The sequence below is a fragment of the Gigantopelta aegis genome, chromosome 6 (genome assembly GCF_016097555.1).
Source record: "Gigantopelta aegis isolate Gae_Host chromosome 6, Gae_host_genome, whole genome shotgun sequence".
Lineage (NCBI taxonomy): Eukaryota > Metazoa > Mollusca > Gastropoda > Neomphalida > Peltospiridae > Gigantopelta > Gigantopelta aegis.
In genome coordinates, this window is record NC_054704.1 from 40961765 (window position 1) to 40980510 (window position 18746).

The window sequence follows — 18746 nt, forward strand, 5'->3', positions numbered from 1 at the left end:
GGCGGTTCCGTACGGTCTGGTCGGATATCCTGCGCAAACCTGGTATTGCTGCGGCTGTGGAGGTGGCAGTAGTCAATCGTTCCCGAAGGTGGCGTACCCGGATGTAGCGGTCCTGCCCGGGGGTAGTGACCCGTGGTCGACCGGATCTAGGGAGGTCACGTGTTGATCCATGTTGCTGGTAACGGTCCCACAGTCTGGAGATGGTGCTTGGGGACACATGGAATGCCCTGGCAACGGCCGTTCTGGATTCGCCTGCGTCTAGTCGGCCGATGGCATTGTTTCTCTGCGGTTCACTGAGACGTGGCATGTCCTGGATTGTCAACTGTCGGCCAGATACAGAGGCCAGGCAAGCGAACACCCTGCACTTTTATACTGTCGGTGTTCATGTTGCACGTGCAGACAACGCACGTGCAGTGGTGACATGGTTTGCACGTGGCTGCGTTTTTGCGAATATTCACATTTTGGAACTTTATTGTACAGTAGCTGCGTTTTATCGAATGTAACCGTGGGAATGTGTTTGGGACATGCAATGACCTTATATTCACAAAGCATGAACCGGTAGGAAACATAAAATCGGAGTTATAACCCATTTGTACCCTTTTGCGTTTCTTTTTTTGAAGAGTATATATTGAGAGGAAACCCACTGTCGCCATTTCATGGGCTACTCTTTTCATTTAGCAGCAAGGGATCTTTTATATGCACCATCCCAGACAGCATAGTACATACCATGGCCTTTGTTACACCAGTTGTGGAGCACTAGCTGGAACAAAAAACAGCCCAATGGGCCCACCAATGGGAATCAATCCTAGATTGATCGCACATCAGGTGAGCACTGTACCTCTGAGCTACATCCCACCCCATGCTAACAATAGATGCAGAAAGTAAGTTTACACAGATTGTAACTACCAAAAGCATGAAAAAGTTAAGGGTGACAGAATGCTAGGGGCAATGTTTCTTGGAACTTCCATCACTACAGCTAGTGCTGCCATTGTCCACCCAGTCATTTACCATTCTGCCTGTCAATAAATAAACCACAAAATAATCTATTGTAAAAATAGTCTTTGTGTAATAACATGTTAGAAATATTTGCATAAAATTCACCTATAATTCCGAAGATTTCTTTTACTGGATGGAAGCCTGGCTAAACTTGCAAAGATATCTTCCAGAATAAGCTGCCTGTGTTTTTCATATCTTGAAAAAATCTGAAAAGACAAAACAGGGTGCACGTTGTTTTTACCAATTCATAAACGTCTAAACCAAAACCAAAAACCCCTGAAAATCGCTGTCAATTTTTAATAAAACAAATTAAGATGCTGTATGTAAACAACCATTCTGCAATGTCAAGCTCACTATAGCTATTTGGATCTAAAGGCACTATGTAACTAAAATGGGTGAAAACAAGGTCAGCTGAAGAATAATAAACGTCTATTTAGTGTCAAAAATTATAGAAACAGAAAATAACTTGAGGGTACAAAATAAGAACGATTTTTTTTTTTTTACAGAATTTCTCTTACTATCTAAAATAATTAAAATATATCCATTACTTTCCACGGTCTTAGGGCAAGTAATTTTAATCTTCGTACCTTCTGGCAAAAAACATTACTATAGGGCCAAACAGACTTTAAAAGACCAGTAATATACTTTATACTTAAACATTCGCAATATAATTTGATATATAACTTATAAAAATATTGCAGGGCTCTCAACAAGATGTTTCAGATTTTGTTTTTGTCATTAAAGTCATGTATTTGTATTCTTCATCAAGGATACTTACTGTCGTTACTAATTTCATTGCACTAAGCTGAAGTTCACTGATATTTTCAACGAAGAATGTCGACACTCCCAGTGTGGAAACCTGTAATATACAACAGAACTCAATTTAATTAAGACTAAGATATTATTTTTAACTAGTTAAGAAATTCCTATCAATAAATATTTCAAATAGTAGAACTGAAAACAAATTAGGAACAAAGGTTGGATGGAATTTAGATAACAAGTTATCTGATTCCTTAACTTAAAAAGTTTTCCAGGATACATGTAAAACATCCTATTTCTCAACTTAATTTATTTCATGTGTGGACTATGTATTATTCTGTATTACCACAAGAAATTACTTTGAATGATCAAGATTTCTTAAATTTCAAAGTACATTAGTACTAGTTTTTATATAGCAATTCAACCAATACCAGCACCCCGAGAGTTTGAGAGATGAAAGCTGGACTTTGTAGTTCGATTACTAACCTGAAGAATAATGGTATCAGTAAGTTCCTGAATCTCCAACAATTCCGCCAAGCTGCTAACCAGATCACAGAGTTTATTATACAATGATATTGTTGATTTGTGTTTCACTGTCACAGCTCTGGCTCTCTTCTGTTTCAGACTGCCGTGGTAGCCATCTACAAAGTTTAAAATTTAAACATACACATCTTTTTATTTCACATATAACTAAAAATTAATTTGCAATACATCTGTTTTAAAGAAAAATATATATTCAGGCCTGTAGTTCTTACACATTAGCTTAACAGTAAAAATGTTCTTTTTATTATAAAGCATACTTTATCCAGGGCTCGTGCTGTCGGTAGCCAAATTAGCCATTGGCTAATTAAAAAAAAAAATGGCTACTAAAATTTGCAAGTGGCTAAAATTTTGGCTAAGCCATTTTCTATCTTCTGATGTGAACAAACGGTTACATAATCTATCCAACACCTCAAACATAATAATAATACTAAATATTCAATTAGTGTAATAGCGATATCACAACCATTAACTAGAAACGGTGTCATCCTGGATCCAGAATACAGCGTGGGCCTAATGATGTTTGCTTATTTTAATAATCACAGTTATTCATTTTAACGGCATGCATTCAACATGTATGGCAGCAATGTTTGGAAGATCTGTAACTTGTTATTTTAACTTTGTAAAGTCTTTGAACCAAAGTAGTAAAAACAAAGCAACAATCCATGTCAATTTGAATACACATGCCAGTTCAGGGCCGAAAGACGTGTAGGCTATCCCAAGGGCCGAGTTCAGCCACACAGCGAAAACAAAACGTTCGCTAGACTGGTTTGTGCGCTTCACGTTAAACCAAATGGGTACGACGGACACCAATCAAATAGTTCACAAACGTTAGGAAGAACGTTTGTTGGCTGAACTAAGAACAGCTCTTGGCGCGAATATATGTCACGCTTCAGAGTAGCTGTAGCTGTTCATACATGTATTTGTCAATCTAGGTCATTGTTCTTAGCCAATCAGAATAAGGTATTTGCCTAATTAGCATTAACAGTAACCCAGTGTGGTTTTAAAAATAGACTGGTTTTAGTTCAGACTTGGGCTTGGGTACTTCAAAGAAATACTGCAAACATGAAATTGAAAACAATGTTACACACTGTTAATGTTAGACTGTTAAATCTCACTGGTGGTAAACTATTGTGTTACGTTTGTGTTTAATTGTCTGCAGGAGATATGAACTTGAGCAAATTACATTTTCGTGTTATTTACTGTGATAAGGTGACGAATTTGGGGGTGGGCTTATTTACAAATAAGGGCCTAATTTCTTAAATGCTATCAAAACAGAAGCGGGGGCTTATTCAAAGACGTGGGCTAATTTCCGGTCAAATACGGGTAGCTGGATTTTAAAAAGACCGTAAATTTTTATTTTATTAACTTATATATATATATATATATATATATATATAAATGTGAAGTCAGCATTCTTAGCCTAGGTAGTTTACAAGCAGAAATCACATGCATTCAACAACATGGCGCAAATTATGAAATTGTTGGGTTGGGGAATTGATAGGTTACTTAAAAAAAAGAAGTGAAAAAATTAAATAAAAGCAATGCAAACTAATAGATTGCTATTTAAAGAAATAATGAGCTCTATATTTAAAAAAAAACTCTATTTAGGAAAAAAAGGAAGAAAGAAAAACCAACACCCTCAATAAACATCCACCCACCCCCATATTTCTGTATGTTTGTTAATTTAATGTCATAGGCCTTAGATGTGGGTGTGGGTGTACAGGGTACTGGCTTCTAACTGAAGATAATGCACCCCCTCCTGCAGAAAAATCAAAGTAATATATTAACTGCCCCATTGCTGTCTTTGATTTTGATCAGGTAATACGGTTTTGTTATTTAGATTTATTCCAGTCTGTACACAATTAGCTGAAAAAGATGCATTTTCATGTTCATATATAAATACTCTATACAGTACTGCGTAAAACAATTTTGGCTAAAGCATTTTCAATATGGCTAATAAAAATTCCATTTGGCTAATATTTTGGCTACCGGTATTTTTGATCCAGGGCGAGCCCTGTTTATCAATATATAAAAAATATCTACTTGAATGTTAAATATTGAGCTTTAAATTCACCTTTATCTTTTGCATTTATCCTGTACACTGGATCGAACTCTGGATACACTGTATTGTGGAGCTGGAACTTTCCAAAGAGAATCATTCTTTCAATGACATCTTCAAGGTAAACTTGTTTTGGCATATCACGACACGTCATCACATGTATTGCAGACAGACACGCATCCATACTTCTCATGATGCGTTCCATTGTTAACTGCCTCCATAATTTTTCTTCTTCAATGTCATCTTCCCCCTTTACCATAAAATAAGAATGCATTGAAATACCAATGTGTTCCTTAAACTTTTAGAGTACATTTATAGCAATTATATGATCTGTAGAAACCTGTAATACACAACAGTTTTTGATTTAATGAAGATTAATTAAATCTATCTTCAGTGATTATAAGTATGTTGACCGTTGTAGTATTTAAATAACTTAATTGTTTGAAGTTACTTGACATTTTTACTACTAAATGATAACTGAGCAAGTGGTATGCTGACACTTACATAACCGCAACATATGTTCATCCCTGTGTTCATGTGCTCCCTCACAAGTTTAAATAATAAGGACTTTAGATTTGCTATATTGTCTTCATAGCACAAATGCTAATATTAGTATATCTCATGACACGTAAAAATGTGTAAACAATTAACCACAATACCTAGGTGAGTTTGTTATGTATTCTATTACTGTCCATCTATCACAGTCCATACCAGACAGAAACTGGTAATCCTAAATCTACTAAATACACACTTGCCAAAAATCACAGGTGAATGCAACTGGAAGAACTGACCAGTTAACGAACTAAAGAGTAATTTCACCCCCCCCCCCCCCCCTCCCCAAGTCAGTATTTTTGGTTTCTCAAGTAAATATTTAGTTTGTTACAACTGTATTATTATTCCATCAATAAAACTACTTGTATGGTTTTAAGTCAATGGTAGTCAATGTGTTAGCTGTTGTGAAAATGTTTGAACAGATGCAATCTTTCCTTGTTTATTTTTGCACTTTATTTCAAGACATATGCCAGCGTTGTGGACTTATCGTAAGCTTAGCAGACTGCTTTGATGAAAAACCATGATACATCATTGGACAGTTATTTCAGTATGTTCTGAAGCCAGTTTGACAATGGTGGTTTATTTTGTACTGGAAAATATTACTCTTATAGCCTAGTACTAGGATGAATATTACTTCTTTTCACTACCTGCTCACAAAAAGGCAGATTCAATGAATATGATGAAGCAGTGTTCATATTAAGCTGTTATGATCATTACATATCACTGAATATACATACAAGTTTAAAATCCTTGACCTGAGTATTTTTCTGACCATGAAAAAAAAAAGAGTTACCTGGGTTACATTAGGAGTAAGCCTGACACCATCTCTGATATTCCACTGCAAAATGGTCAGCAGTTTGACTAGCCTGTCTGGAGGTATCTATTACATAATAAAAGAAGACACGAAAGATTATTTAAAACTGACAGCCGTTATGTACTGAAAGAATGTTACTTCTAATACAGAAATTTAAAACCAATATTAAATCACTCTACAGATCTCCCAAATTAACTGATGGTTATTTCCAGGTGATCATGTTCTGACTAAGGACTGGACACAACAGACTGAATCAGCACATGCATAAGAAGTTCCAGCTAGTATCCTCTTCCGTGTGCTCCTGTGGAGAAGCAGAACAGACGATCGAACATGTCATCCAAGACGGCAAAAATCTACAGCAGCTGAGGGACACTACCTGGACAACTACAACAACACTAGAGAAGAAGCTGTACGGTACCTAAAGTAATCTAAAGAGGACAGTATCATTCAGTCACATCTGGCCTCAACGTGTAGTCATCAAACAAACGAAAAGAAGAAGATACAGAAATGGAAAAAAAGCTTTCCAGTAATCATCATAACACCTCCAAGGGGGTGGGATTTAGCTCAGTCGCTTGAGTGCTCGCTTGAGGTGCTTGCATTGCAGGATCAAACCACCTCAGTGGATCCATTCAACTGATTGGGTTTTTTCTTGTTCCAACTAGTGCACAACTGGTCAAAGGCTGTGGTATGTGTTTTCCTGTCTGTGGGAAAGTGCATATAAATGATCCCTTGCTGCATTAAGAAAATGTAGTGGGTTTCCTCTGTGAATTACCAAATGTTTGACATAGCCGATGATTAATATATCAATGTGCTCTAGTGGTGTCGTTAAACAAACCAAACAAATACCTCCAAAAAATAGTATTCAATTAAAGGCTTCCCATCACAAATTAAACAAGCGAAACATGTCTAAATATATTAAAAGGAGATAGTTTCCTTCAGATGATTAAACATCATAGGATACATTGTGAATAATGCATAAAAAAACACTGTTCAAGTCCTAATATTAGCCATTATTCAACAAACATAGGTTTAACCAAAGTTCTCTATCAACATTGTCAACTGCCATGGTGCAATTTATTAATCTTGTTGCCAATTTTTAATGTAACATAATAGGTTTGAAGCAGGTTCAACTATGGAAGACAGATGTGTTGTGGGGTAAAAAAAAATGTTTTAAACACTTTGATTGTAAACATTTATCCCAAATTTATACTTTAAGAAAAACGTGATATTAATACCTCCCAAAAATTAGTACTAAATAGAAGATAATACATACCTGTTCTTTTTAATCAGCCAGAAAGAAAGAAAGGTTTTATTTAACGACGCACTCAACACATTTTATTTACGGTTATATGGCGTCAGACATATGGTTAAGGACCACACAGATTTTGAGAGGAAACCCGCCATCGCCACCACATGGGCTACTCTTTCAGATTAGCAGTAAGGGATCTTTTATTTGCACTTCCCACAGGCAGAATAGCACAAACCATGGCCTTTGTTGAACCAGTTATGGATCACTGGTCGGTGCAAGTGGTTTACACCTACCCATTGAGCCTTGCGGAGCACTCAGTCAGGGTTTGGAGTCGGTATCTGGATTAAAAATCCCATGCCTCGACTGGGATCCAAACCCAGTACATACCAGCCTGTAGACCGATGGCCTAACTCACGACGCCACCGAGGCCGGTTCTAATCAGCCAGATAGCATTAAAAGACTTAATACCCCCATTAACACCATGTACAATAAAAATACCCACTCTGGACAACAGCCACTGGCACTCTTAGCACAAAAATATTACCAAATATCTCACTACTAAAGAATACTAACCTGGTTTAAAACGCCCATGGATTTCAATTTAGCAGCTTCTCCACAAATGTCTGCCAAAGTCCCTTTGGCAATTAATGTTTCAGTAGGACATTCCTGCTCATCATCATCTGTGTAAGGCAGGATTCAGAAATTATAAAACTTTAAGATCTATTGCACGTCAATTATGATATTACTTAATAGCAATGTATTCAATTGCAAAAAACATGACTCAGTAATTAATTGAATCATACCTTTTCATATGAAGCATTAGAGAAAAAAAAATCTGCTATTTTTGGGGAACAACACATAATTTTGTTTTTTAAACAAACCAATCTTAAAAATGTATATTTTCATAAACAAAATGATACTAGATGATAAAAAACAAACAAAAAACCACACCCATAAAAAAAAATGGTGGTGCAAATGAGTTGGTGAACAAATTTAACCTTTCAAATACATCTTAATATACTCACTGATATCAATTTTGGCAAAATTGACTTCATCGGCACTATCAAAAACATAGTCCATGCACCGTGTCAACTTATTAAAAGTTGGACTGTCTAATAGTTCATCTACACTTAGATGCACATAAGCACTTCTTTTTTGTCTCTTTTCCTTTTTTCTCTTCCTAGCAGCTGAAAAGTAAAAAATTCAGATTGCAATCAGATGCACACTTTATATCAGTTCCGAGTCAACAAACCCACTGAAATTGACTACAATTTGCAAGATGCTGCTAACTCATTAAAGGTCCTGTCAAAATTGAAACTACAATATTTTTCGTTATTTTCACATTTATTTGTAATATATAACTACAAATTAATCGACCCCATGCATAATCTTTCCATAATTAACTCTAAATATAACATGGTCACAATCTTTGTTTCTTTTGTTAGTTGACCACAAAGAATTTTGGGTAAACTTAATGTTTTGAATGCATATGCATAAAACAGTGATGTCACTAGTTAATGCATGTGTACTCTCAAGATTCCCCCCTAAAATAATTTTGTTTCCACTAGTAAATGGAATTATTTGGTTGTAATTTTTTATTGGCATATAGCTGAAGGTATAAACTTTGTTTCAAAGCAAAAATGTATAAATATTTTTGGCAGGAACTGCCATTATTGCAACTGTGCCATAGTACCTTTAAGAATTTCAATAAAGTGTATTAGATAAATCAATCCAATTTTATCATCTAATATTTTTTTTAAATCACCAGATTAGAAAAATAATAGGATTTGAATGATTGGCAATGCTAGTTCTGCCACTTGCCAAATTCTCAACCGGTCAATTTTATTTTCATTTGGTGAAATAACTTCATATAATGATTGATATTTGTTGGAAAATAATGGTATAGGTTTAGCGAAATGTTCTACACACCCAGAGCTAGCTCTAACTGACTTGAGCAACATAAATGACACTTGGAAGGTAGTAATAAAACCAGTGTCTTGACACTAAATTTGATTCCAATTAAAAAACATGCACGCTATGGTATATCTAATTTAACAAAGGACTCAATGAAATAAACAAAACTTTAAGTAGGTAAAAGGTTTTTTTAACAACATCACTAAGCACATTAATGAATTAACGATTGGAAGAAAGGAAGGAATGATTTATTTAACATGCACTCAACACATTTTAACCATTATATGGTGTCGGACATAAGGTTAAGGACCACACTGATAATGAGACGAAATCTGTCATCAGGCATTGCCTACTCATTCAGATTAGCAGATTCTTTATATGCAACATCCCATAGACAGGATATTATATACCACAGCCTTTGTTATACCAGTTGTGGAGCACTGGTTAGAACATTAAATAACCCAATGGGTCCACCGACTAAGATCGATCCAAGACCAACTGTGCATCGGACGTGCACTTTCCCACTGGGCTACATGCCTACCCCAAATTAACCATTGGCTATTGGATGTCAAACATTTAATAATTCCGACACATAAATATGAGAGAAAAAAATCAGACACTGCAACCACTCTGCTAATCTCAACAAACATACTATATTAAATAATCTGGATGTGTTGAAATAAAGCCAATCTTACCATATGTTTCTTCATCTTCTTCTGGTATTTCCATTTCCACAATTTCATCTTCCTCACTCGAAACAGAACACCGCTTTCTTTTTGAACCTAAAGAACAGACAATAGATGTTTGTGATAATACATAGAAGTAATCAATAAGTCTGTGATAAATATGGTGAAATGTTTTTAAGATGTTAAAAAGCCAAAATGATTTCATACACCCAAACACCAGTATAGACACATTAGGATCCCCTCTCAAACCCCAATTAAACCAGCTTAATTCATAGTATTATGGTATTAACCAGTTAATTTAACTACTGAAAAGCTAAAAAGGAACTAATATTTATGAATGAAATACTGAACAAGTTTGGCCAAACAGCAGTATCTCCACATGCTAAAATTAATTTTTTAGTTTGTTTTGTCTAATATATAAATACACCATTATTGGATGTCAAACATTTGGTAATTATGACATGTATTTTCCTGCTTGCATTAGTTGGGACAGGGAATAAAACAATCAGAGAATGGGTCCCCTGAGAGGATTTTATCCTCCAATTCAAACATCTCAGGTGAGCATTCTACCGACTGAGCTAGATCCTATCCCTATTAAAAATGAATTTAACATTGCTCAGACATACATTTTTATAATGTTCACATTTAAATTAAAGTTACATTCTCTGGTTACCATATTATAACATCATGTACAAATGTGAAATACAAGCTCAAATGCACTTTTAAAAAAGTTGTGTGTGTTCGCTATGAACGGATATCATCAAACGTATACACTTGATTCGTCGCATGTGCTGCAATAGCTCGGCAAAGCACAAACGACAGCCTGTTGTCAGTTTCAGTTAACACGTTGGTTTGCCAATTTCAAATTGTAGGGTTCGTCTAAAAAAATTAAGAGAGAAATCTTGCGCTGTACGAAGAACATTCAGTTGAGGATACGGTACTAGAGTCTTTAGTTAAAACCGGTTTGATCTTGACAACGTATTATCGACAGTCGTACCTTCCTATTTCAGAATTGATATTTTATAAAATGTTAATAGAACTTTCAAAGTTTAGTTTGTATACTAGTAACACATTAATCATGTATATAGTATATATTTTTTAAATAAAATATACTAAAGTAGACAATGAACGTTTTCACTTTTTAATTTTACGTGTTAAAATCGACAAATTCAAATAAATATTATTTTGTTTGGAAAGGGTAGTTGGGGGGGGGGGGGGGGGTGTTGTTTATCGACATCAAAGATAAAGCATATTGATTTAATAATCATCCGACCCCATAGAACTGTAAATAAAATGTGTCGAGTGCGTCGTTAAATAAAACATATCCTATTCTTCCTTCCATCTGCTGTTGGATGTCTAACATTTGGTAATTTTGACATATAATCTTAAAGAGGAATCGGGTGCATGTGCAGGGGAAAGGTATTGGAGGTCGAAATCCCTTACTTGCCCAAGCTTAAAAAAAATTGAAATGTATTTTTGGGGGGAGCATGGCCCCATATAAATTTCGCTCAACAGTCCATAACCCCAACCCCGCTGAAATCCCTGCACACGCGCCTTGGAAACCCGATACATTTTTTTTTAGCAAGGGATCGTTTATATGTACCATCCCACAGACAGGATATCACATACCATGGTCTTTTTGTATACCCGCCGATGGGGATCGATCCTAGACTGACCGCATTTAAAAAACCCACCTTTTTAGGTCTAAGTAATGAATAAAAATAACATATAGTCTTGAAAAATGTTACGTAAATCGAACACAGTACCCTCTTCCTCTGCCCCTAGAGCGTTACATGTAATGCGTATGCCAACAGCTGGCCACTGTCAAAATTTCAAGACAAATCTCCCACTCACCGACCCCTGGAAAGGTGTTATACCATACCTCTATGGATACAAATATGTTTTGGAGATATGAGATGACCCCTCAATCAAGACAGTTTAAATTTGTTCAACAATTGTGAAATCTCACATGATCTCTTATTGGGGAATTCTATACTTGTGATAAGCCAATGAAAACCGAGATCGGTACGAGCCCATCAAAAATGTCCTACTTTCAAAATACTGGCTTTGTTTTTGACCTGGATAAGCCAGCGTAGTGAAACCAATGCGGAGTGCGGCATCATATATGCACCAAACGTAATTGGGTTTTCTGTTCTATATGCTTAAATAATAAAAAATATTCCAGGGAATGTAGTGTTAATATATTGCAAACAAACAATATAAGAAAGCTATACAATAAAAAACAGGTTTAACTAGCCACCTAAAGCTACAGCTTTGTATGGACACTGGTGCATTTAACTATTATATTATATATGAGACAAAATTCCATCCAATTAATGAGTAGAAAACGTAATGTAACATCAACTGCAAATTCTAATGTAATCTACCACAAAGTTGTAACAAAACACGTTGGTATCCTTAAACAAAAAGATAACATCTTTATTCATACTGTATTCCACAAATACAACAAAGACAAGGTCAGTAATCATCAAATTGTGTAAGGAATATCTTGCAGATTTAAGGTTAGAAACGTACATGATAGGCCTACATCAAAATGAAGTTGGAATCGGCACTCTCAGGATTTTATGTTACAAATAAAAAATTCATTTGCAGGTAATCATTATTTTTAATTTTTATTAATATGATTTTGACACTCTTGCTGGTCATAGTGTCTCTAATTTAATTTTTGTCTCAAGTGGTAAAGTTTCAACTGATTTCCGCATTCCTCTGCTTGTCATACGACGTCACAGGATTAAGTGACGTCATTAAATCTCATCAGTTAGAACGCACTTTGCGGGAAATTATAAGCATTGGCGTATTTCGATTCTGATAAATAAAAGCAGTATATACAAGTTAATGGATTTTATTATGTAATAAAACAATTATTAATCTTATTACAGGCAATATCAGGTTTTATTAATCAACTAGCCGTAATATGGCCAACATCATACACATCGTTAGAGGGCCATAACGGCGAAACTCATATTGCCCATGGGCTATATGAGTTCCAGTATTGTTTTCTATTAAGTCACCTCGGAAAGATTCTCTCAATTCATTGTTAGTAATTCTCTAAAACACTAAGTTTACTTACTTTTGTAGACTTTTTTAATGACAAAACCATTATTTTTGTTAAATTTCCATGCAATTGCACTATAAATTTGCAATTTTTAAAAGGTAAATTTGCATGTTACAAAATGTAATGATTATACTTAATTTTCACCTGTTGTCATTATCGTCTAGAATGCCAACCAGTCATCAAGTCCAAAGTTAAATTTTGTTTTGGGCACAATGTTGTCAATAACATTGTCAATTATATTTCTTTGTGACCTTCCTCCGAGACATTTATGTTTATGTTTCAACGCGAAAATAGAACAATTTGTTTCAATTGGATACATTTCAGTGCACCTGGCGTTAGCAGTCGAAAACATCGTAGTAACTTAAATTACTAGCAAAACACAATAAAAAAATTGTCTTTTTTTTTTTTTTTTTAACTTAGTAATCATCAAACTCCACCCACGCCCCTTAGAACACCTAAGGTCGACAACAGTCACTTTTCGCACCCTTATTTTGTCGTCGTACACAATAAATATAACATTTCTAACTGTAATTGTTTTATACAATATATTTGACGAATGGTACTTTTTATGGTGCGCAAAGTGACTGTCGACGTTAGGCCAGGACAAAACGTAAAAGAGTGTATTTGTTTTGCACATGCAAACACATAGGCCTACATATTTTATTTGGTCTGGAACAAAATATTGAGGCTAGCTTTTTGTAAAATATTACTTCAAATGCCCCAAACCTAATTCACAATGTGATCGTCACTATTCCAGTAAGTTGATTAATAAAAATATCATTAAAAGGTCTTTTTCACATTGGCCTAGTTATAAGTCCATGGGCAGTTGTAACAGCCCTCCGGTGCCTATATTGGCACGGGCCAATATAACCACCAGAGGGCCATTACAACTCACCTCGGGCCTATAACAAGGCCAATATGAAAACCCCCATTTAATAACATAGTATTATGGACCAAAGAAATTGATATTGCCCTCAATGACGGTCAATAATTGATAAATATATATATACTTAGGTGTCGACTCCTTACATATGGGAGATCCCTAATATCCCTAAACTGTCGAGAACATCTCCACAGACACTGCATAGTGTTCTCATGAACACCAATGAACACCAAAATGACTAGCAACAACATTTGTGCCATTTTAACCTCAATAATACCCATCGTTCGAAGAAGATCATTTTCTTGGAGGCGTGGCATCACACTGAAGACGATCAGATACAAACACAAGTATTTTTCTGAGTGATAAGAATCCATACAAAAGTTTTAGAGTTCAATGATAAGAAAAATGACGTCAAACAGGAGCATGTGACCAAGAATGCTAGTAATGCAACTCATGATAACAAAGCAAGAATAGCTTGTGCAATTGATAGGACACCGCTGTAATATCGAAGGCAGTGGTTACACATTCATTTACCAAAATGTTTATGACCAGATTTCAAGTCAATTATATTCTAATTTCTATATGCAATTATTTGGTGCACAGGAACTTTTTTCCACCAGTATATATATATCTAGAGTTTCTGACAGGGTATGGTGCCATACCCAAATTTTTTGGCAAATTATATTTTTTCAAATTTTTTTTTGGACAGAATTAATGACTCATCATTACTGTATGATTTTCTTAAAGGAAACATGACACGAGACCATATTATAGCTCATTTTAAAAGAAAAATGATATAAAAATAATATACAAATAACTTTATAACAATAAAATACGTGTAGTTAACTTAAAATGAAGAAATTACGCTAATCAGTATCAAAGTACGATTTATGCATATTTCTTCGTGAGCGTTCGGAAAAAAAGGGAAGTGACGTCAGAGCCACTGTACTCTTCCATTGTTGTTAACTGTTTATATATGGAGTAAGGGGCTTACGATCTTTTCAGTCCAACAGTGCCGTACTGCGCGGCCTTTGGGTGTAAAAATAAACAGTTTAAACGATCGGGATTGTCTTTTTATGGTTTTCCAAAGGATTGTATCCGAAGAAAGACGCGTGTATTTTATCGCAAAAGAAAAGATTGGACACCAACACCGCATAGTACTTTGGTGTCAGCCTATTTACAGCCCGGAGCCCGGAGGCCGAACGTTACCCGGAGACAAAAACAGTACTCGGTTGCGAATGCCGAGGTGTACATTGTACATATTTGGCACAAAGATACACCTCAGCATGATGTATTTATATATGTTAAAACAAAAATGTAGAATTATTTTTTTTTTTTTTTTTTTGGAAAAAAAAGAAGATTTTTCATGTTAGGGCTGTAGGCCTATATAACAAAATCTGTATTCACCGTCCGAAGAAGGAAACGTCAATAAGTAATTAAATATGGCATATACAAACATGGGATTTGGCATGAGGATACATCTCAGTACGATGTATTTAAATATGTTTTTAAAAAACGTGTAGAAAACAATAATAATTTTAAATAATGTTTTTAATCTTCGGGCGGAATACGTCACAAAAACGTTCCTCATCGCCCGAAGCCCCAAAGCAACACGAAATTCAATACAAAATAAACCACTACTGTCGGTGTCGAAATAACTATTATGTTTCATCCACGGGCTGACTTGAGAATCGGAGTGTTGTTTTAGTTAATTGGTCCTTTCTTTCCGTGGCCTGCACATGTGATTCCTGATTGGCAGGTGTATATTGCAGGGTATCGACCAGGTAAGTGATTACCACGGTCTAGACATACGTACAAAATACGTGCCAGTTTTTTTAAGATCACAGGGTATTGTGGCGTAACCTGTCGCGACTATAGTACAATGTTAATGGACATTATCAGCCGCCCTGCTTCATTACTGTAAATAATGCTGTAAAACCCTTGATTAAGTAGACTTTCCCATCTAAAATTACAAAATTTACCAATTACGTAGTACCAAAGAAAAGAAAATTATCATTTGGGTATCGTGAGTGGTCGTTTTTACTCTAACGCACCCTACCAATAGGCCTAATAATATGCTATTTTTTTTATGAGAGAAAAATACTATAACCCCATTTCGTTCTATTGATGCAAATAGAAATATATTTAGTTTAAAAGTTGATTATACTCTAAGTCATTTATGTTGTTTTACAAGTCAGGTTAATGAAAGTGAAGCGCCTTGTCGTAAATTAGAGCGTTTGTTTACACTGTGCATACAGATTTCATTATGTACAGCCCGAACATAAAAAATGCGATATTTTCCGTATTTAAATACATCATATCGAGGTGTATCTTTATGCTAAATATGAACAGTATACACCTCGGCATTAGCATCCGAGTTTTGGTTTTGTCTCCGGGTTACTTTCGGGCTCCGGGCTGTAAATTGGTCGACCGGTCTGGTCTGGCACCATCAGTTTCTCCACCCTCCGACTCGCTATCCGTTTTTTCTTCAGTATCACTGTTGTAAGTAAATGTGTGTCTTTCTTCATTTACTAACAGCTCATATTGATACGGAAAAACGTTTTGCGAACGAACACTCATTGTTTTGGTAAGCTGTGCAAGTCTTAGATTCTTTATGAGTGGTACGGACTAATGCTTTTAAGTGTAAGGCTTCAGATCAAGCGACGCGTCTCTGACGTCACGGACCTCGTGATTGCCCTGCTCATTAAAGATTGGCAATTTCCGCTAAGAGCTCGTATCTGGGGTTCTTTTATGGAGATATTTTAAGTAATTAATTTTTTTTTTTTTTTTTTTTTAGGTGATTCAATTTATAATTAATTGTACATGGTTGGTGCCAAATATGGTTTACGTGACATGTTTCCTTTAACACTAACCCACTTTCTTTCTGGGTAGGCCCCCCCCCATACCCCCTATCGAATGTGGTTGCATTCAGCACATACATTGTAAATATTCAATTTCATAGCACCATACCCCAAAATTTCTTTCTGGCAGAAACACTGATAACAGTTATAAGCATTGTATACATACGGTAAACTAATTTACCCCTACCAATAATATCCATGTCATAAACCCAGTTGATATTTTGCTGTTAACCCAGTTAATATTTTTTGCTGTCAATGGGTTATTTGTTTACAAGCCAACAAGACTTGTACACCCGACGGTAACATTTTAATAATATTTAGTTGAACGTGTTAACCTTTAGACTACTGGATTAATTTTTAACAAAAACCACGTTGAGTGGGTACAAGTTTATAATTTTTACTGACATATATTCACTTAAATGTTTTATAAATACATGAAATAAAGTTCATATATAAATCGGTAAGTATTATTTTTGTGGGTTTTTTAATTTTTATTATTTTTAGATCAGTTAAAATTAGACAAAAAATAAAAAAAGTTGCGTTTACTTTCGGACATTTGTGGCCAGCTGTTCAGTATTTATGTCCATTATTCCCGATAACTGTGATTTTCTGACCAGAATTTTTTTTAAAACCTGAACTATGTTTCATATTGCAATATTTTGTGATTTTCGTTGTTGGTAAAATGATCAAATTTATTATCAAATTAGCTGTCACAATCAGCTATCGATCCCTGAAAATGACTGAGACGTACCGCCATTATTGTCAAGCGAAAATACTTGCCAAAAACCACTTTTTGAACTCAAAATGTTCAAGGTATTTTCAATTGAAAAAATCAAAACAAAAGCCACCATTTTGAAAAGAAATCTTTTTTTCTTTTATTATATTTCCGTTTCCGGTGAGTGTCGTGTGCAAAACGGCGGAAAATATAAATTGGGGAATGCACTATATACAGTATACAATATGTCGACTGCCATGATGTCGCGCAAGATTTCTCGCCTGCAGTACTCAGAAGGTTAAATCAAACTATATTTGTTCTAATTGTGAGGATGTCATATTATCGGTTACGCCATTTTAGAATTGTGAATTACTAAATGTCAAATTTTAAAAGTGTTATATTATAAATAGAAATTGCTACTGGTGTTTTTGTAATATGTAAAATATGAACCATGTTTAGTTAATCAGTATTTGTCTCAGATGAGACTTGACAAATACTGATTAACAAAAGACTCGGTTGACATTTTTGTTATTAAAAAACTCTAATGGCAAATCCTCTATGTATTATTAAAACCTACTTCGATGTCTATCATCGGTTCTCTCTCCTCGCCGATGCCGTGACAGTCTGGCTGAAAATCCCCTTTCTTTCTCCGAACGCACCAAATTAAAACGCAGTCCTCCATCAGCATCACGAACCATGTTCCTTCGCTTAGTAGAATCAACCTCAGAAACATTTTTCACTGAAATTTAATAAAATATACAGCAAATCAGACAATACTTTTTACCAAATCATGTAAATGTTAGGGAAATTTAAAACAATGTTCGAGATTAAAAATTTTGGGCAGTATCCCAGTTGGATATTAACATTTCAAAATCTGGTATCCCACCTGAGATTCATAAATAACATTGTAACAAACTTGGATGACACTGTTCTCATTCCCAGTCTATTGCAATGCCGCAATTGCGGAATTTGCAATCAAATGGAATCTATTTTTGAATAATACTAACATAAATTAATATTTAGCAGTAATTTATAGGTGTTTCTGACATTATTAATGATAAACCTACCTGTATCAATTTTCTGCAGATGTGGAATCAATATCTCAAATAAAATTTGAATGGAGGAAACATCCAATAAAAACAATAGCGACATAGCGGTTCCCAGTCTATAGCTACACCGCTATTGCTCCAATGTAGCATTAGACCGGGTACAAGCTTTAAAATACTGTGACTTAACTTCACCAGTTTCAGTGAAAAATAAAGCACAATTTCCGTAAATAGATATATATTAAAATACTAGTAGATTAATAAATAGTTTGCTACTAACATAAAGCAGCCCATAAAGTCCATCTGACATAAAACTCACATTAGTGCAAATATAAAATTTTCAACAATCAATATATAATGCTATTCTTTAATTCCATACAATGTAATTTGAATTAATATAATAAAATGAAAACTGAAGAGACCCTTGTACCCAACAAAACGTTACAAACCAAAAAAATTATAATAATAAAAGCTACAAATACACATATTATGGTATATCATCACACAAAAGTTACTTTTGAAAATCAAAATATTATTTAATATCATTAGAACAAAACTGTCTTCACCATCTACTAAGAGCATATTCTTCATGT

General features: G+C 34.9%; 1 protein-coding gene across 2 annotated transcripts in view; it reads right to left on the bottom strand.

Moving 5' to 3' along the window:
* LOC121373895 (nipped-B-like protein) overlaps window positions 1–18746 on the bottom strand; it is a 73180-nt gene that overhangs the window by 41185 nt on the left and 13249 nt on the right. For both annotated transcript variants that reach the window (XM_041500694.1, XM_041500693.1), the window contains 9 exons: window positions 17685–17846; window positions 9582–9668; window positions 7998–8159; window positions 7546–7652; window positions 5703–5789; window positions 4373–4607; window positions 2242–2396; window positions 1775–1855; window positions 1102–1202 (listed from right to left, as the gene is read on the bottom strand). In XM_041500694.1, coding sequence (XP_041356628.1) covers window positions 1102–1202; window positions 1775–1855; window positions 2242–2396; window positions 4373–4607; window positions 5703–5789; window positions 7546–7652; window positions 7998–8159; window positions 9582–9668; window positions 17685–17846 — 1177 coding nt within the window. The remainder of the gene's footprint in view (window positions 1–1101; window positions 1203–1774; window positions 1856–2241; window positions 2397–4372; window positions 4608–5702; window positions 5790–7545; window positions 7653–7997; window positions 8160–9581; window positions 9669–17684; window positions 17847–18746) is intronic.